Source organism: Canis aureus, chromosome X (assembly GCF_053574225.1).
Source record: "Canis aureus isolate CA01 chromosome X, VMU_Caureus_v.1.0, whole genome shotgun sequence".
NCBI lineage: Eukaryota > Metazoa > Chordata > Mammalia > Carnivora > Canidae > Canis > Canis aureus.
In genome coordinates this window covers 71,724,631-71,746,340 of record NC_135649.1, presented here as the reverse complement: position 1 = coordinate 71,746,340, position 21,710 = coordinate 71,724,631, and the positions used below count along the sequence as shown (strand labels likewise).

Here is a 21,710-nt window from a genome sequence, read left to right as displayed (position 1 = left end):
AATCCCACAGAGAGACTTCCACTCTAAGCCATGTTGGAGTAAATGGTACTAGTTTTGCTCTCCTGTTGTAACAATTAGAACATTGGACAAAATATAAGAAAGAACTGTTTGTAGTCATTTAACAATGGACAGCAGAGTATTATGACTCTGAAAAGAGGAGGAAGGAATAAAATAATTACTACCACTGCCACAGGTTGCTACCTGAAATGACTATCTGAATGGTAGCACAGGAAATGAGAGCTTAATCTGAGCATGGAAGTCTTGCTTAGGTAATGAGACAAAGACTCAAGAGTTGAGAGAGGAGTTGAGAGAGGCTGGGGCATTTGGAATTTGCAAGGCAGTGTAATAGAAAAGTTGGAGTTATATAGAGAAATAAATCGTATATGTGCTGCCAAAGCGAGCACTATAAAGAAACTAAAAAAAAAATTCTATGCATCTCCTTGAGTCTGTCACTGAATATTAAGCCATGAGTGGCCAAGATAAAAATCTGTGAGGCTAGGAGAGCATCTGGGCGGCTCAGTCAGCAGACTTTCTGATTCTGTTTTGACTCAGGTCATGATCTCAGGGTTATGGGATTGAGCCCCACATTGGGCTCTGGGCTTAGCATGGAGTCTGCTTGAGATTCACTCCCTCACCCTCTCCCTTCTCCTTTGCTCCTCCCCCTGCGTGTACTCTCTGTCTCTCTGTCTCTATCTAAAATAAATAAATAATCTTTAAAAGAAATCTATGAGGCTACCTAATGACATATCAGGGAATTTTAAGCTGAACAATTTCAAGAATTGATGCAGAGTTGAGAGAGATTTAAGTTCCAATCAATAAGAGTAAAGAGACAAAAGAAGGCAGACTTTATTAGTAGGGCTAATCTAGCCAGCAAAAGATACCTAACATTTGTTCCAACAAGCTTAAAAAGAAGTCTGAAATGGACCAAGCTGATCTACAAATAACTATCTAAAAAACAAATTTTAATAATCTTTAAAAGAAATCAACAAAATCAAGACATGCAATACCCATGATTTTCAGAATTTAATCAAAATTGCAAAGTTTCCTCTTAAGAGGAAAGTACATAGCAATATAGGCTTACCCCAAGAAGCAAGAAAAATCTCAAATATGCAATCTAGCCTTATACCTAAGAAGCTAGAAAAAAGAGGGATAAATGAAGCCTATGGCCAGCAGAAGGAAAATAATAAACATTAGGGCAGGAACAAATGATATAGAAACAAAAAAACCAATAGAATGAAACAATAAAACCAGGATCTGGTTCTTTGAAAAAATAAATACAATTGATAAACTCCTAGCCAGGCTTATTAAAAAGAAAAGAGAAATGAACCAAATAAATAAAATCACAAATGAGAAAGAAGAAATTACAACCAATCCAATATCACAGAAAGACAATTATAAGAGAGTATTATGATAAAAACATATGCCTACAAATTGGACAGCCTTGAAGAAGTGGATATATTTCCAGACATATAAACTACCAGAACTGAAACAAGAAGAAATAGAAAACTTGAACAGATGAAAAACCACCAAAAAAATTTAGTCAGTAATCAAAAATCTCTCAACAAATAGAATTCCAGGGGCAGATGGCTTCACAGGGGAATTCCACCAAACATTTGAAGAAGAGTTAATACCTATTCTCAAACCATTCCAAAAACTAGAAAAGGAAGGAAAACTTGCAAATTTATTCTTGAGGCCAGCATTACCTTGATACCAAAAGCAGATAAAGACTCCACTAAAAAAGAGAATGACAGGCCAAAATATCCCTGATAAACATAGATGTAAAAATTGTCAACAAGATACTAGAAAATTTAATGCAACACTACATTAAAAGAATCATTTGGCACAATCAAGTGGGATTTATTCCTGGGCTAAAAGTGTTTCAGTATTCACAAATCAATCAACATGATACACCACATTAATAAAGGAAAGGATAAGAACCATATGATCTTTTCAATAGATGCAGAAAATACATTTGACAAAGTACAACATCCATTCATGATAACAACCCTTAAAAAGGATTAGAGATTAGAGAGAACATACTTAAACAAAATAAAGGCTATATATGAAAAACCCACAGTTAATATCATCCTGAATGGGGGAAAACTGAGAATTTTTTTTATCTACAGTTGGGAACAACACAGAGATGTCCAATATCACCACTGATATTAACATAGTACTGGAGGTTCCAGACACAGCAGTCAGACAACACAGAAAAATAAAAGGTATCGAAATTGGCTAGGAAGAAGTCAAATGTTCACTATTTGCAGATGACATGATACTCTATATAGAAAACTTGAAAGACTGCACCAAAAACTTGCTAAAACTGATAAACGAATTCAGTAAAATTGCAGGCTACGAAACAAATTATGGAAATCTGTTACATTTGTATAGACCAACAATGAAGCAGCAGAAAGAGAAATCAAGGAATCAATCCCATTTACAATTGTACCAAAAACCATAACATGCCTAGGAATAAATGTAACCAAAGAGGTAAAAGATGTATACTCTGAAAGCTATAAAGCACTGATGCAAGAAATTGAAGAAGACACAAAGAAATGGAAAAAGATCCCATGTCCATGGACTGGAAGAACAAATATTGTTAAAATGTCTATAGTACCCAAACCAACAGAATTTTTCACAGAGCTGGAACAATCTTAAATTTGTATGGAGCCACAAAAGACCCTGAATAGCCAAAGCAACCTTGAAAAAGAAAAGCAAAGCTGAAGGCATCACAATTTTGGACTTCAAGTAGTATTACAAAGCTCTAGTGATCAAGATAGTATGGTACTTGCATAAAAATGGACACATAGATCAATGGGACAAAAAAGAAAACCCAGAAATGGACCCACTACTGTATGGTTAATCATCAATAGAGCAGGAAAGGATATCAATGGAAAAAAGACTGTCTTCAATGAATGGTGTTGCTAAAACTGTTAATCTACATGCAAAAGAATGAAACCGGAAAGCTATCTTGCGCCATATACAAAACTAAATTAAAAATAGATTAAAGGCCTAAATGTGAGGCAGGAAAGCATCAAAATCCTAGAGGAGAACACAAGCTGTAACTTCTTTGATATCAGCCATAGCAATTTCTTACAAGATATGTTTCCTGAGGCAAGGGAAATAAAAGCAAAAATAAACTATTGGGATTTCATCAAAATAAAAAGCTTCTGCACAATGAAGTAAATGATCAGCAAAACTAACAGGCAGTCTATGGAATGGGAGAAGATATTTGCAAAAGACCTGTCTGATAAAAGGTTAGTATCTAGAATCTATAAGAACTTATAAAACTGGGGGTGGGGCAAGATGGCGGAAGATTAGGGGTCAACTCATCTGCCCCACCAACTTACTTAGATAACATTCAAATCATCCTGAAAACCTACGAATTCCGCCTGAGATTTAAAGAGAGAACAGCTGGAATGCTACAGAGAGAAGAGTTTGCGCTAAGGTAGGAAGACGGAAAAGAAAAGAAAAAAGAAAAGAAAAGAATGAATTAAACAAACAAACAAACAAACAACAAATAAATAAGAATCAAGTGGGGGAGGGGCCCCTGTGAAGAGCCGGGCTAAAGACCGGAGGCAAAAGCCTCCAGGACAGGAAAGCCCAACCTGGAGAAGCAGGAACGCACCTGCTTCTTCCCGGACAGAAAGGCACTTAGCCTGGAACTCGGGCAGAATCACAGGAGGGGCAGTGGAGCCTCCAGGTTCTCAGGGTCACTAACAGAGGAAGTGAACCCTGGGGGAGAGCAGGCCACACACCGTGGGCCAAGCCCAGTAAAGGGCTGGAGCGTGTGCAGGAAGGGCCTCAGGAGCAGCTCTGGTGGCGACTCCGGCAGAGGGGGTTGTGCCCTGCTGCCTTGGGGAGCCATGCACCAGGATGCAATTCCACCGGTGAAGGCCTCTGATCACAGGGAACTGGGGGACACAGACCAGGATCCTGAGCTCCTCTAAGGACAGATGGAGGGGGGGAGGGCACAGGAAAGCGACGACCCTCCTGCGGCCAGGCACCCCCAAGCTGTGCAGATCAGCGCCCTGCTGCCAGAGCATCCAGGCCAGCACAGACTGGGAGACTGCAGGAGTTACTACGGGAGCTGACTCCAGAGCTGGAGAGCTGGCCGCTGCCAGTGTGGTTGTTCCTCCCGGTGTCACCCTATACCTGGGACTGAGCCAAGCCTCCCGGAAACAGGGGATTCACAGGATAAACAGGTCCCACTGAGCCTTTCAAATGGCACAGGGTGGGGCAGCACCCCCAGGTGCACACACCTGAGAATTAGTACGGCAGGCCCCTCCCCCAAAAGACCACCTGGAAGGACAGCGGAGGCGCAAGTTCTTGGCACAGCAGCGTTGGAAAGCTACTGGGGAAGTCGAGGGATTTACAGTATATAGAACCAGAGGATACACCTCCTTGCTATATTTTTGATTGTTGTTTTTTTTCTTTTTTTGTCTTTTTTTTCTTCCTTTTCCCAGTACAGCTTGTTTTTAGACATACTTCACTAAGCAAAATGACTAGAAAGAAAAACTCACCACAAAACAAAGAATCAGAAACAGAACTCTCTCCCACAGAGTTACAGAATATGGATTACAATTCAATGTCAGAAAGCCAATTCAGAAGCACAATTATAAAGCTACTGGCAGCTCTGCAAAAAAGCGTAAAGGAATCAAGAGACTTCATGACTGCAGAATTTAGATCTAATCAGGCCAAAATTAAAAATCAATTAAATGAGATGCAGTCCATAGTGGAGGTCCTAAAGACAAGGGTTAATGGGGTAGAAGAACGAGTGAGTGACATAGAAGACAAGTTGACGGCAAGGAAGGAAGCTGAGAAAAAAAGAGAAAAACAATTAAAAGACCATAAGGAAAGGTTAGGGGAAATAAATGACAGCCTCAGGAGGAAAAAATCTACATTTAATTGGGGTTCCAGAGGGCACCGAAAGAGACAGAGGACTAAAGAGTGTATTTGAACAAATGATAGCTGAGAACTTCCATAACTTGGGGAGGGAAACAGGCATTCAGATCCAGGAGATAGCGACATCCCCCCCTCCCAAAATCAATAAAAACCATTGAACACCTCGACATGTAATAGTGAAACTTGCAACTTCCAAAGATAAAGAGAAGATCCTTAAAGCAGCAAGAGACAAGAAATCCCTAACTATATGGAGAGAACTATTAGATTCACAGCAGACCTCTCCACAGAGACCTGGTAGGCCAGAAAGGGATGGCAGGATATATTCAGGGTCCTAAATGATAGGAACATGCAGCCAAGAATACTCTATCCAGCAAGGTTCTCATTCAGAATAGAAGGAGAGATAAAGAGCTTCCAAGATAGGCAGAAACTGAAAGAATATGTGACCACCAAACCAGCTCTGCAAGACATATTAAGGGGGACTCTGTAAAAGAAAGGGGAAGTCCAAAGAAATAATCCACAAATACAGGGACTGAATAGGTATTATGATGACACTAAATTCATATCTTTCAATAGTAACTCTGAACGTGAATGGGTTTAATGATCCCGTCAAAAGGCGCAGGATTTCAGACTGGATAAAAAAGCAAGACCCATCTATTTGCTGTCCGTAAGAGACTCATTTTAGACCTAAGGATACCTACAGCCTGAAAATAAAAGGTTGGAGAAACATTTACCATTCAAATGGTCCTCAAAAGAAAGCAGGGGTAGCCATCCTCATAGCAGATAAAGCTTATCCCAGACTATAATAAGAGATGAATAGGGACACTCTATCATGCTTAAAGGATCTATCCAACAAAAGGATCTAACAATCATGAATATTTAAATCCTAATGTGGGAGCTGTCAATTATATCAATCAATTAATGCCAAAGTTAAGACATACTTTGAAAATAATACACTTATACTGGGAGACTTCAACACGGTGCGTTCTGCAAATGACAGATTTTCTAAGCACAATATCTCAAACAAGAGCTTTAAATGATATACTGGACCAGATGGATTTCACAGATATCTACAGAACTTTACATCCAAACGCAACTGAATACACATTCTTCTCAAGTGCACATGGAACTTTCTCCAGAATAGACCACATACTGGGTCACAAAAAAGGTCTTGACCAATAAAAAAAAGATTGGGATTGTTCCCTGCATATTTTCAGACCATAATGCTTTGAAAGTATAACTAAATCAACAGAAGAAATTTGGAAGGAATTCAAATACATGGAGGTTAAAGACCATCCTGCTAAAAGATGAAAGGGTCAAGCAGGAAATTACAGAAGAATTAAAAAGATTCATGGAAACTAATGAGAATGAGATATAACTGTGGAGGCCGAGAAAAATTAAGGCCATCCCACTTAAAGTTTAGCATTAGCACAAGTACAGCCATCTTAGGCCCCTGTGAATAAGAGCTGAACATTACGGGAAAAACTGCAGAATGTCCTCAATGTCCTCAGCAGAGAATCCCATATCAGAAAGACAACAGAGCCCATGCCCTTGATAGAAATTCCCATACTAGAATGAGAACAGAGCTCAATGCCCTTGAAAGCCCCATATCAAAATGTAAACAGAACTTGAGAAACTCCTCCACATCTTCTGAAAATCCCCTAGACCAGCCTATAAAACACTCAGCTATAACCCACTTCGGGGGCCAAGTCCCTGCTCCGTCGGGTCGGGTATACTTGGACCCAAGCTCGAGATTGCTAATAAACCCTCATGCGCTTGCATCGGTGTCGGATCCTTGGTGGTTTCTTGGATTCGCAATCTTGGGGACAACAATAACCTTTCAAAATTGTTGGGATACAGCAAAAGCAGTCCTGAGGGGGAAATATCACAATACATGCATACCTCGAAAAATGGGAAAAAACTCAAATGCACAAGCAAACCTTGAACCTAAAGGAACTGGAGGAAAAAAAGCAAATAAAATATACACCCAGAAGCAGAAGAGAGGTATTAAAGATTCAAGAAGAACTCAATGAAATAGAGACCAGATCTGTAGAACAGGTCAACAAAACCAGGAGTTGGTTCTTTGAAAGAATTAATAAAACAGATAAACCATTAGCCAGCCTTATTAAAAACAAAAGAGAAAAGAATCAAATAAGCACGAATGAAAAAGGAGAGATCACCATCAATACAAAGGAAATACAAAAGATTTTAAAAACATATAATGACCAGGTGTACACCAATAAATTAGGCAATCTAGAAGAAATGGACGCATTTCTGGAAAACCACAAACTACCAAAACTAGAACAGGAAGAAATAGAAAGCCTGAACAGGCCGATAATCAGGGAGGAAATTGAAGCAGTCATCCAAAACCTCTCAAGACACAAAAGTCCAGGGCCAGATGGCTTCCCAGGGAAATTCTATCAAACGTTTAAAGAAAAGACAATACCTATTCTACTAAAGCTGTTCCGAAAGATAAAAAGAGAAGGAATACTTTCAAACTCATTCTATGAGGCCAGCATCACCTTAATTCCAACCCAGACAAAAACCCCACCAAAAAGGAGAAATATAGACCAATATCCCTGAGGAACACACAAGCAAAAATTCTCAACAAAATACTATCCAATAGGATCCAACAGTGCATTAAGATTATTCACCATGACCAAGTGGGATTTATCCCCAGGATGCAAGGCTGCTTCAACACTCATAAAGCAATCAATGTGATAGATCATATCAACAAGAGAAAAAATAAGAACCATATGATCCTCTCAATTGATGCAGAGAAAGCATTTGACAAAATACAGCATCTATTTTGATCAAAACTCTGCAGAGTGCAGGGACAGAAGGAACATTCCTCATATCTTAAAAGCCACCTACGAAAAGCCCACAGCAAATATCATTCTTTTTTTTAATAAATTAATTTTTTATTGGTGTTCAATTTACCAACATACAGAATAACACCCAGTGCTCATCCCGTCAAGTGTCCCCCTCAGTGCCTGTCACCCATTCTCCCCTACCCCCCGCCATCATCCCCTTTCACCACCCGTAGTTTGTTTCCAGAGTTAGGAGTCTTTATGTTCTGTCTCCCTTTCTGATATTTCCCACACATTTCTTCTCCCTTCCCTTCTATTCCCTTTCACTATTATTTATATTCCCCAAATGAATGAGAACATACACTGTCCTACTCTGATTGACTTACTTCACTCAGCATAATACCCTACAGTTCCATCCATGTTGAAGCAAATGGTGGGTATTTGTCATTTCTAATGGCTGAGTAATATTCCATTGTTATAAACCACATCTTCTTTATCCATTCATCTTTCGATGGACACAGAGGCTCCTTCCACAGTTTGGCTATTATGGACATTGCTGCTAGAAACATCGGAGTGCAGGTGACCCGGTGTTTCATTGCATCTGAATCTTTGGGGTAAATCACCAACAGTGCAATTGCTGGGTCGTAGGGCAAGTCTATTTTTAACTCTTTGAGGAACCTCCACACAGTTTTCCGGAGTGGCTGCACCAGTTCACATTCCCACCAACAGTGCAGGAGGGTTCCCCTTTCTTTTCATCCTCTCCAACATTTGTTGTTTCCTGCCTTGTTAATTTTCCCCATTCTCACTGGTGTGAGGTGGTATCTCATTGTGGTTTCGATTTGTATTTCCCTGATGGCAAGTGATGCAGAGCATTTTGTCATGTGCATGTTGGCCATGTCTATGTCTTGCTCTGTGAGATTTCTCTTCATGTCTTTTGCCCATTTCATGATTGGATTGTTTGTTTCTTTGGTGTTGAGTTTAATAAGTTCTTTAGAGATCTTGGAAACTAGCCCTTTATCTGATACGCCATTTGCAAATATCTTCTCCCATTCTGTAGGTTGTCTTTTACTTTTGTTGACTGTATCCTTTGCTGTGCAAAAGCTTCTTATCTTGATGAAGTCCCAATAGTTCATTTTTGCTTTTGTTTCTTTTGTCTTCGTGGATGTATCTTGCAAGAAGTTACTGTGGCCGAGTTCAAAAAGGGTGTTGCCTGTGTTCTCCTCTAGGATTTTGATGGAATCTTGTCTCACATTTAGATCTTTCATCCATTTTGAGTTTATCTTTGTGTATGGTGCAAGAGAGTGGTCTAGTTTCATTCTTCTGCATGTGGATGTCCAATTTTCCCAGCACCATTTATTGAAGAGACTGTTTTTCTTCCAGTGGATAGTCTTTCCTCCTTTATCGAATATTAGTTGACCATAAAGTTCAGGGTCCACTTCTGGGTTTTCTATTCTGTTCCATTGATCTATGTGTCTGTTTTTGTGCCAGTACCACACTGTCTTGATGACCACAGCTTTGTAGTACAACCTGAAATCTGGCATTGTGATGCACCCAGATATGGTTTTCTTTTTTAAAATTCCCCTGGCTATTCGGGGTCTTTTCTGATTCCACACAAATCTTAAAATAATTTGTTCTAACTCTCTGAAGAAGGCCATGGTATTTTGATAGGGATTGCATTAAATGTGTACATTGCCCTAGGTAACATTGACATTTTCACAATATTAATTCTGCCAATCCATGAGCATGGAATATTTTTCCATCTCTGTGTCTTCCTCAATTTCTTTCAGAAGTGTTCTATAGTTTTGAGGGTATAGATCCTTTACCTCTTTGGTTAGGTTTATTCCTAGGTATCTTATGCTTTTGGGTGCAATTGTCAATGGGATTGACTCCTTCATTTCTCTTTCTTCAGTCTCATTGTTAGTGTATAGAAATGCCATTGATTTCAGGGCATTGATTTTGTATCCTGCCACGCTACCAAATTGCTATGAGTTCTAGCAATCTTGGGTTGGAGGCTTTTGGGTTTTCTATGTAGAGTATCATGTCATCGGCAAAGAGGGAGAGTTTGACTTCTTCTTTGCCAATTTGAATGCCTTTAGTGTCTTTTTGCTGTCTGATTGCTGAGGCTAGGACTTCCAATACTGTGTTGAATAGCAGTGGTGAGAGTGGACATCCCTGTCTTGTTCCTGATCTTAGGGGAAAGGCTCCCAGTGCTTCCCCATTGAGAATGATATTTGCTGTGGGCTTTTCGTAGATGGCTTTTAAGATGTCGAGGAAAGTTCCCTCTATCCCTACACTCTAAAGAGTTTTGATCAGGAATGGATGCTGTATTTTGTCAAATGCTTTCTCTGCATCAAATGAGAGGATCATATGGTTCTTGGTTTTTCTCTTGCTGATATGATGAATCACATTGATTGTTTTACGAGTGTTGAACCAGCCTTGTGTCCCAGGGATAAATCCTACTTGGTCATGGTGAATAATTTTCTTAATGTACTCTTGGATCCTATTGGCTAATATATTCTTGAGAATTTTTTCATCCATGTTCATCAGGGACATTGGTCTGTAATTCTCCTTTTTGGTGGGGTCTTTGTCTGGTTTTGGAATTAAGGTGATGCTGGCCTCATAGAACGAATTTGGAAGTACTCCATCTCTTTCTAGCTTTCCAAACAGCTTTAGTAGAAGAGGTATGATTTCTTCTTTGAACGTTTGATAGAATTCCCCTGGGACATCATCTGGCCCTGGAGTCTTGTGTCTTGATGATTGCTTCAATTTCCTCCCTGGTTATTGGTCTGTTCAGGTTTTCTGTTTCTTCCTGTTCCAGTTTTGGTAGTTTGTGGCTTTCCAGTATGCGTCCATTTCTTCTAGGTTGCCTAATTTTTGGCGTATAGCTGTTCATAATATGTTTTTAAAATCATTTGTATTTCCTTGGTGTTGGTAGTGATCTCTCCTTTCTCATTCATGATTTTATTAATTTGAGTCCTCTCTCTCTTCTTTTTATAAGGTTGGCTAATGGTTTATCTATCGTATTAATTCTTTCAAAGAACCAACTCCTGGTTCTGTTGATCTGTTCCACAGTTCTTCTGGTCTCGATTTCATTGAGTTCTGCTCGAATTTTAATTAAGTCTCTTCTTCTGCTGGGTGTAGGGTCCGTCTGCTGTTTCTTCTCTAGCTCCTTTATGTGTAAGGTTAGCTTTTGTATTTGAGTTCTTTCCAGTTTACGAATGGATGCTTGTATTGCGATGTATTTCCCCCTTAGGAATGCTTTTGCTGCATCCCAAAGAAGTTGAACGGTTGTATCTTCATTCTCATTAGTTTCCATGAATCTTTTTAATTCTTCCTTAATTTCCCGGTTGACCCTTTCATCTTTTAGCAGGATGGTCCTTAACCTCCACGTGTTTGAGGTCCTTCCAAACTTCTTGTTGTGATTTAGTTCTAATTTCAAGGCATTATGGTCTGAGAATATGCAGGGGACGATCCCAATCTTTTGGTATCGGTTCAGACCTGATTTGTGACCCAGTATGTGGTCTATTATGGAGAAAGTTCCATGTGCACTTGAGAAGAATGTGTATTCTGTTGAGTTTGGATGTAAAGTTCTGTAGATCTCTGTGAAATACATGTGGTCCAGTGTATCATTTAAAGCTCTCGTTTCTTTGGAGATGTTGTGCTTAGAAGACCTATCAAGGGTAGAAAGAGCTAGATTGAAGTCACCAAGTATAAGTGTATTATTATCTAAGTATTTCTTCACTTTGCTTATTAATTGGTTTAAATATTTGGCAGCTCCCACATTCGGGGCATATATATTGAGGATTGTTGAATAGATCCTTTAAGATCCTTAAGTATGATATAGTGTCCCTCTTCATCTCTCACTACAGTCTTCGGAGTAAATTTTATTTTATCTGATATAAGGATGGCTACCCCTGCTTTCTTTTGAGGACCATTTGAATGGTAAATGGTTCTCCAACCTTTTATTTTCAGGCTGTAGGTGTCCTTCTGTCTAAAATGAGTTTCTTGTAGACAGCAAATAGATGGGTCCTGCTTTTTTATGCAGTCTGAAACCCTGCGCCTTTTGATGGGGTCATTAAGCCCATTCACGTTCAGTTACTATTTACAGATATGAGTTTAGTGTCATCATGATATCTATTCAGTCCTTGTTTTTGTGGATTGTTCCACTCAACTTCTTCTTAAAGGGGAATTTTAAGAGTCCCCCTTAAAATTTCTTGCAGAGATGGTTTGGAGGTCACATATTCTTTCAGTTCCTGCCTGTTGGAAGCTCTTTATCTCTCCTTCCATTTTGAATGAGAGCCTTGCTGGATAAAGTATTCTTGGTTGCATGTTCTTCTCATTTAGGACCCTGAATATATCCTGCCAGCCCTTTCTGGCCTGCCTGGTCTCTGTGGAGAGGTCTGCTGTTACCCTAATACTCCTCCCCATAAAAGTCAGGGATTTCTTGTCTCTTGCTGCTTTAAGGATCTTCTCTTTATCTTTGGAATTTGCAAGCTTCACTATTAAATGTCGAGGTGTTGAACGGTTTTTATTGATTTTAGGGGGGGAATCTCTCTATTTTCTGGATCTGAATGCCTGTTTCCCTTCCCAGATTAGGAAAGTTTTCAGCTATGATTTGTTCACATACATATTTTGGCCCTCTGTCCCTTTTGGCGCCTTCGGGAACCCCAATTAAACGTAGGTTTTTCTTCCTCAGGCTGTCGTTTATTTCCCTTAATCTGTCTTCATGGTCTTTTAATTGTCTGTCTCCTTTTTTCCTCAGTTTCCCTCTTTGCCATCAACTTGTCTTCTATGTCACTCACTCGTTCTTCCACCTCATTAACCCTTGACGTTAGGACTTATAGTTTGGATTGCATCTTATTCAATTGATTTCTAATTTCTGCCTGATTGGATCTAAATTCTGCACTCATGAAGTCTCTTGAGTCCTTTATGCTTTTTTCTAGAGCCACGAGTAGCTGTATAATAGTGCTTCTGAAATGGCTTTCTGTCATTGAATTGTAATCCAGATTTTGTAACTCTGTGGGAGAGAGGACTGTTTCTGATTCTTTCTTTTGAGGTGAGGTTTTCCTTCTAGTCATTTTGCTCAGTGCAGAGTGGCCAAAAACAAGTTGTATTGGGAAAAGGAGAAAAAGAGAGGAGAGAAAGAAGGAAAGAAAAGAGATAAAGAATAAAGAAAAAAGGAAAAAAGAGAAAGAAAAAGAAAGAAAGGGGAAAAAAGGGTGGGGGAAGCAATCAGAAATTTAAAAAAAAAAACACAGGGGAGTATCTTCTGATTCTGTATACTTTAAGTCCCTTGACTTCCCCTGGAACTTGTCGACCTAGTTGGTCTCTTGGGGGAGGGGCCTGTTGTGCTGATTTTCAGATGTTAGCACTTGGGGGAGCTGCTCTGACCCCTGCCTGGTGCAGGGCTCAGTGGGGGTTGTTTACCCCGTGAGGCCCCTGGAGGAACAACCGCAGTGGTGGAGGACAGCTCTGGAAATCTGGAATCAGCTCCCCCAGTAACTATGGAGCTCTCAGTCTGCAGGGCCTGGATGCTCCGGGGGCAGGGCCGCTGATCTGCCCAGCTTGGGGCAGGAGTGTTCTTGCTGTCCTGGCCCCCCTGGCCTCTGCCTGTCCCAGGGGGAGGTCAGATCTTGGGCTGTGTCCTGGCCCCCAGTGCTCCCGGGCCTGGGCTGTTGGATTCGCGCTCCCGGCCGCGCAGCCCCCTCCGCGGAGCCGCCCCCGAGCCCTTCCGAGCTGCTCCCGGGTCCAGCCATGTGCGCTGCAGCCCTAAGGGAGCTCGACGCACTCTCCCTGGGGTGCAGGTGTCTGTTAGTGTCCCAGGGAGCATGAGGGCATCCCTGCCCTCCTGGGGTCCTGCTCTAACTCCCTGTGGGCGCCTTTCCGCCGGGAAGGTTGGTGCAGCTCCTGCTTCTCCCGGACGGGGCTCTCCTGTCCTGTGGGCACTCGCCCCAGCCTTAGCCCGGCTCCTCTTGGGGCCCCTCCTCCTTGGATGCCTTTTGTTTCTTTATTTCTTTTTTCCCCCGTCTTCCTACCTTGATAAAGCGCGAACTCTTCTCACTGTAGCGTTCCAGCTGTTCTCTCTTTAAATCTCAGGCCGAATTCGTAGATTTTCAGGATGATTGGAAGGTTATCTAGGTAATTTGGTGGGGACAGGTGGTTTGGGGACCCTACTCTTTCGCCATCTTGCTCCTCCTCCTCCAAATATCATTCTCAGTGGGGAAGCACTGGGAGCCTTTCCCCTAAGATCAGGAACAAGACAGGGATGTCCACTCTCACCACTGCTATTCAACATAGTACTGGAAGTCCTAGCCTCAGCAATCAGGCAACAAAAAGACATTAAAGGCATTCAAATTGGCAAAGAAGAAGTCAAACTCTCCCTCTTCGCAGATGACAGGATACTGTACGGAGAAAACCCAAAAGACTCCACCCCAAGATTGCTAGAACTCATACAGCAATTCGGCAGTGTAGCAGGATACAAAATCAATGCCCAGAAATCAGTGACATTTCTGTATACTAACAATTAGCCTGAAGAAAGAGAAATGAAGGAGTCAATCCCATTTACAATTGCACCCAAAAGCATAAGATACCTAGGAATAAACCTAACCAAAGAGGTAAAGGATCTATACCCTAAAAACTACAGAATACTCCTGAAAGAAATGAGGAAGACACAAAGAGATGTAAAAATATTCCATGCTCATGGATTGGCAGAATTAATATTGTGAAAATGTCAATGCTACCCAGGGAAATTTACACATTTAATGCAATCCCTATCAAAATACCATGGACTTTCTTCAGAGAGTTGGAACAAATCATCTTAAGATTTGTGTGGAATCAGAAAAAACCCCGCATAGCCAGGGGAATATTGAAAAAGAAAACCATAGCTGGAGGCATCACAATGCAGATTTCAGGCTGTACTACAAAGCTGTAATCATCAAGATAGTGTGGTACTGGTACAAAAACAGACACATAGATCAGTGGAACAGAATAGAGAACCCAGAAATGGGCCCTTAACTCTATGGTCCACTACTATTCGACAAAGCAGGAAAGACTATCCCCTGGAAAAAGTACAGTCTCTTCAATGAATGGTGCTGGGAAAATTGGACAGCCATGTGTAGAAAAACGAATCTAGATCATTGTCTTACACTATACACAAAGATAAACTTAAAATGGATGAAAGATCTAAATGTGAGACAAGATTCCATCAAAATCCTAGAGAACAGAGGCAGCACCCTTTTTGAACTTGGCTGCAGCAACTTCTTGCAAGTTACCTCTATGAAGGCAAGGGAAACAAAAGCAAAAATGAATTATTAGGACATCATCAAGATAAAGAGCTTCTGCACAGCAAAAGAAACAGTCAACAAAACTAAAAGACAATCTACAGAATGGGAGAAGACATTTGTAAATGACTAATCAGATAAAGGGCTAGTATCGAAGATCTATAAAGAACTTATTATACTCAGCAGCAAAGAAACAAACAATCGAATCGTGAAATGGGCAAAATGGTGAAAATTCTCAAGACAGTAAACAACAAATGTTAGAGAGTATGTGGAGAAAGGGGAACCCTCTTGCACTGTTGGGGGGAATATGACCTGGTATAGCCACTCTGGAAAACTGTGTGGAGGTTCCTCAAAGAGTTAAAAATAGATCTCTCAGGCAGCCCTTGTGGCCCAGTGGTTTAGTGGCATCTTCAGCCCAGGGTGTTGTCCTAGAGACCCAGAATCGAGTCCCACGTCAGGCTCCCTGCATGGAGTCTGCTTCAACCTCTGCCTGTGTCTCTGCCTCTCTCTCTCTCTCTCTCTCATGAATAAATAAATAAATGAAATCCATAAAATCAATAAAAATAGAACTGTCCTATAACCCACCAATTGCACTGCTGGGGATTTATCGTAAAGATACAGATGCAGTGAAATGCCGGAACACCTGAACCCCGATGTTTATAGCAGCAATGTCCACAATAGTCAAACTATGGAAGGAGCCTCAGTGTCCATCAAATGATGAGTGGATAAAGAAGATGTGGTCTATGTATACAATGAAATATTACTCAGCCATTAGAAATGACAAACACCCACAATTTGCTTCAACATGGATGGAACTGGAGGGTATTATGCTGAGAGAAGTAAGTCAATCAAGAAGGACAAACATTATATGATCTCATTCATTTGGGGAATATAAAAAATAGTGAAAGGGAATAAAGGGGAAAGAAGGGAGAATGGGAAATATCAGTGAGGGCAACAGAACATGAAACACACCTAACTCTGGGAAATGAACAAGGGGTGGTATAAAGGGAGGTGGGCAGAGGGTTGGGGTGACTGGGTGATGGGCACTGTGTGGGGCACTTGATAGGATGAGCACTGGGTGTTATGCTATATGCTGGCAAATTGAACTCCAATAAAAAAATAAATAAAATAAATAGTAGTTGATAATCTTTAAAAGTAGAACTTTTAAAACTGAACACCCCCAAAAACAAATAATCATTATAAAATTGGCAGAAGATATGAATAGACATTTTTCCAATCAGCCAACAGACACATGAAAAAATGCCCAACTTCAGCTCCTCATGAAAACGAAAATGAGATGAGATGTCATTTCACACCTGTCAGAAAGTCTAAAATTAACAACACAAGAAACATGCATTAGTGAGGATGTGGAAAAAGGAGAACCCTCTTGCAGTGTTGGTGGAAATGCAAACAGGTGCAGCCACTTTGGAAAACTGTGTGGAGGTTCCTCAGAAAGTTAAAAACAGAACTGCCCTATGATCCAGAAATTGCACTACTGGGTATTTCTTCCAAGAATACAAAAATACTAGTTCAAATTCTAAATGTATCCTGATGTTTATAGCAGCACTATGAATATAAGCCGGAATATGGAAAGAGCCGAAATGTCCATTGACTGATGAATGAATATATATATATTTCCATATATATATATATGGAAAAAAGAGAGAGTCAAACCAAGAATAGACTCTTAACTATAGAGTACAAAGTGATGGTTATCAGAGGGGAGTTGGGGGGATGAAACATGTAATAGGGATTAGGGAGTGTACTTGTGAAGAGCAATTGGTGTTGAATGGAAGTGCTGAATCACTACATTATACACAGGAAACTACTATCACACTGTATATTAACTAGCTGGAATTAAAATAAAACCTTTAAACAATTATTAGATGTTCAAAAAGGGAAAAATGTGATCCATAACTAGGCTAATATTTATTCAATATTTATTCATTAGGAATACATTTTGAGGAAGCAGCAAAGGGTGGCAAAGGTGGAATGCTGGAAAGTATCCAGCCAAGATTTAGAAGATGGTAAGAAGAAAAAGGATCTGTCAATAGAGTCACTTGAAAGATTTAATACAAGATTTTAGAAAATCACAAGAGGTTGAGTCACAGAAGTCACACAGAAAGTTTCAAAAAGAAGGGAGTAGTCAACAAGGAGATCAAGCAAGATAGCTTCTGAAAATTGTCCATTGGATTTCACAGATGATACCTTCAAAGTCTACTGAAAGTAGTTCCGGTGGAGAGGTTGGGGTAGAAGCCAGTTTGCAAAGGTTCTGAGGTGTCAATATGATGTGGAGAACGAGAGATGCTAGTTGTTTCAAGACAAGATTGTCTTTGACCCAGGGTAGGCAATATGTGTACATTTTCCCTTGAAAATATTGTTAAATACTCTACAACCTTTTAAAACAATGTCTCTTTTCTCTTATAGTCACATTTCTTTTTAATACACAATTTCCAATACAAATTATGAAATTAAAATTGTTACCAAAAAAGGCATTCAGTAGCTTCTGAACCTGAATGTTGCTGCCCACAGTACGGTACAATCCCTCTGTCTTGATCCCTAGGGAAAGAAAATGAGCTCAGTTGTGTTTCTTATAACTAGAGTTTTCATTTCCTTCAAGGTAGAGAAAGTAAGTACTTAAACCCTGGTGTCAGTTCAAACAGGAAAGTGTCTCCCTACTCCCTCCAAGCTCTCCAGCCATCCCCTGCAATAGGGAAACAGTTTTGAAGCACGTCTCCAAATTATGTTCTCCATACTTTCATTTAGATTATACCAAGATTACATTAATGTGAACAAAAGAGAATATACTCTATAGTAAATAGAAAAATATGCTTAAGTGGGTAGCAGTGGGTGGCTGAGAATAGTGCCATTGTCTTGGAACGGAGCTAGGGTTTAACTGAAAAAGGAGGAAATATTAACCTCTGAGTTGCCTGTCAGCAGTGATACAAAGAAAGAGATGGAATATGGCTTATGTGAAACAAAAGGCCATTTTGTGTATAGAGAAATTCTAGCAACATTTCACAGAAAAAAAGAAGCTTGACTCGTACTACATACCCACATTCTAAATATTCTCAGAGAGAAATTAGAGAGTATCATTATCAACCTGGAAAAACACTGATTCCATATTTGTCTGAGTTTGGCTTTGCACCCCATCAATTTTTAAACCAATACGTATTGTAGCAGAAATTGAACTCTAATTTATTTGCAATAGAACCATCATAACACTACTTGTGGAGTGCCCAGTAGTATTTCAGAATACTTTATAAGCTGTTTGAAGCTCTTTCTATTTATTTTTCTTTGAAATAGAAGATGCTTTACGTATTTAATATATATAATTTGGTGAGGTGAAGATAAGTGAAGCCATCCCCACAATCTATGCAGAAACATATCTATCACCTCTAAAAGTTTCCTGCTGCCTTCTTTATTCATTATTATTATTTTTTGTGATAGGAATTCTTACCACAAGATCTACCATTTTAGTACATTTTTAAATCTGCAATACAGTATTGTTAACTACAGCTTTATGCTGGACAGCAGATCTCTAGGACACAATTATCTTGTGTAACTTAGAACTTTGTACCATTTGATTAATTAAGCTTTCTCTTCAAAAGTAGGAAGCCACAAATTATCCCAATATGCTTGGATACCAGTTGTTTGGAATTTGCTGGAATTTTACAAATTTGTGTCTAGTGTTCAGGTTTATAAATAGTCTTGATTGCTAAAATGAGTCCTGGTCAATGAATGACATCATTGCTACCTTAGAGAAATTGCCCCAGGATAAATTCAGAGTGACCAGATTAAAACACTGCCAATGCCCTGGTTTATATCTTACCTTTGGTCTCAATGACATTGATGCATTTCCTAACAAACTTGAAACCTACTTCATTCAGCTCCACTGTTTCAAACAAAGGAAAACAGAGTTAGATCCTGCTATAACAAGCTTTACCTATGAAACATTTTTGATCCTGCTCATGCTAGGAGACTGCAGTGAGAGAATAAGGGGCATAGTTTGTCATCTCTAATACCTTTAAATGGAAAGATATTTTAATTCAGGGGGAGAATAGAGTTTTTACTCTTATAACACAAAAGGCTAGGGATCCCTGGGTGGCGCAGCGGTTTGGCGCCTGCCTTTGGCCCAGGATGCGATCCTGGAGACCCGGGATTGAATCCCACATCGGGCTCCCGGTGCATGGAGCCTGCTTCTCCCTCTGCCTATGTCTCTGCCTCTCTCTCTTCTCTCTCTGTGACTATCATAAATAAATAAAAAATAAAAATAAAAAAATAACACAAAAGGCTTTAATTATCCCATTGCATTATGTTTGTTTTAGGCATGAGGAATATCAAACACGAAACGTTAGTTTGGAAATGCAAATCATTTCTATCATGTGTTTAGAACAAGGAAGATATAATGTTCTTCTCTATATTGCTATTACTACTCACACCAAAAGCTAAGATATAGTTACTTCTTTATTTCAATAAGTAGACGTACTTCTTTTTACAAAAATAAGTCCGAATTCTATTCCACACAAAGCCATCAATAAACATATTTGCATCAATATTACATATTATTGATGATAGCATTAACTGTGATTAGGACAGCTAGCAGTTTGTAAGGTCAATAAATCATAAATTTGACTCACTTTCTTCCTGTTTTGTTACGGGGCTATGGTAGATCTATAAAAGAAGAGAAAGAAAGAGCCATGGCTATTGTGAATCACTATAGGTAAGTATGGCAAATAATACTAAATCTCTTTCTTCAGTTCGTCAAAACCATTAGTGACTCTAAAGCATTAATAAGATGAAAAAGCAGAATCATCTTTGCCTAGGTCCCTAGAAAACACTTGGATTAACAATCCCTGAAGACTACAGTAGATTCCAAGTAGCTCACTCCAGCTGAAGTTGTAGTGTACCCATCTTAGTGATTTACTAATGCAAAGCTTGGAGAATTTTTCTGATGGAGCAAGAGAGCATGAGAGAAAAGAAATAGTTTTCTAATGGATAAATGAGTATTGGGCATTGATGATAAAATTTAAATGTTCCCAATACCAACCTCTTACCCTAAAGGCTAATTAATGGGTGTTCCTCTGTAGAAAAGCAAGTTCCCAATTCAAAGAGATCCATGCATTGATCAAGATTCTTCTAAATCATATTGAAGTACAGACTGAGATAGCTATGTGAGAGTCCAACGAGGAGATCCTTGAATCTTAAAGTCTATTCCTGGTTTTACCTCTACTTCATTATGAAGTTTTGGGCATGTTCTTTTCATTTTCTATACTTCAAAATTTATATCTCTAAAATGATCAGGATTGGACTGGATGTCCCTTCAAGTCCTGATCTTCTTTGACACTTTAACAAAGGTATGCATACCATGTGTAAGATTAGTAAATTGAGGTATTTAGTAAAATAGCAACAATAATAATGTGAAACTACAGGAAATAAGCCTTCTATATGGTATCTGTTAAAGTTTGCTTTAGCAACTTCTCATTTCAATAGAAGATTTTCTGCATATGTGTGTATGCCCGTGGATTATTTCAATGAGTGAGATTTCTGTGCTGCCAGCCCTTGCTGCCACTTGCATAAGCAAGGTATTTGTAGAAAGTCTATTACAATCAAGTTGTTAGGGATCCACATTCAGTGGACCCGTATTCTAATGTCATTCTCTATAAAAAGCCATCTGCATACTTTGGTCTTTAAAATCTGAAGAGAAAATAAGTTCAGAAGATGGAATCAAGAATAAATTGCCTTGCTGAACCTCCTACCACCCTCCTGTAGAAACATGATAGGCATGCAATAGTTAAGCTCCAGGTTTCTGGGAAGGAGGGCAGAGAGACAGGTCATGGATTATTTTCTGCATGGCAAGCCTCACAATACCACTTCTTTCCTGCTATCTCCTTAGTTGGCTATAAATGCAATCTGAGATCTTGGTACTCCTCTTTAGTCTCCAGGGCACTGAGGAGACACAGAAAGAAAACCCTGGAGTATATTTCTCCCTCTTAGTACATTTTTGCCTTGAATAAAACAAAGAGATTTGACTATATCCAAATATTATTGAATCTCAGTAGCTTTGCAGTCATCCTTCAGGCCAGATAGAAATATCTAAAACTAATATAGCACACTATGGTTGACAGAATTTCATTCATTTGATTTTTCAAAGAAACTTTGTGAGTTAAGAAGAATGAGATTATTAACCCCATTTTACTAAAGAGAAGAAAACTGAATCTCAAAGAGAATAACTTCCTTAAAGTTATACAACCACTGAATGGCACAACTAGGATCCAGATTTAGGTTTTTAATTGCAACAGTAGGAAGGTTATGTTACTTCATATACCACTAGAATAAACCTGCATGGAAGATACTGAAGAGAAAAAGTGCTTTTTAGTAATTTCTGACTCTTCATATTTGTCTTTCTATGACAATCACTAAACCTTTTAAGGTACTGCTTGACCTTCTGTGTAACAATGTTCTAAACAGACTGGTACATCTTGGGATATAGGATGCCAGTACCATCTTCTCATCAGCTGTACCCTTAAAGAGAATAAGCTGACCTGGGAATATAAGATGGGGGCAACAAAAGTACTTTGGATAAAATCATAATAAATGCTTATTCAATTAATACAATTATTTTCCATCTTTCTAACTGAACACATATTAGTTTTATAAAATGAAAAAAGGCTTAATTTTCTTTCTTAAGAAGATCTTGTGGGCACAGCTGCCTCAT

General features: G+C 39.4%; 1 protein-coding gene across 7 annotated transcripts in view; it reads right to left on the bottom strand.

Annotated features, from left to right (window-relative positions):
* Positions 1-21,710, bottom strand: part of OPHN1 (oligophrenin 1) — a 587,085-nt gene that overhangs the window by 202,131 nt on the left and 363,244 nt on the right. For all 7 annotated transcript variants that reach the window (XM_077888989.1, XM_077888994.1, XM_077888992.1 and 4 more), the window contains 3 exons: positions 19,633-19,666; positions 18,825-18,887; positions 17,477-17,551 (listed from right to left, as the gene is read on the bottom strand). In XM_077888989.1, coding sequence (XP_077745115.1) covers positions 17,477-17,551; positions 18,825-18,887; positions 19,633-19,666 — 172 coding nt within the window. The remainder of the gene's footprint in view (positions 1-17,476; positions 17,552-18,824; positions 18,888-19,632; positions 19,667-21,710) is intronic.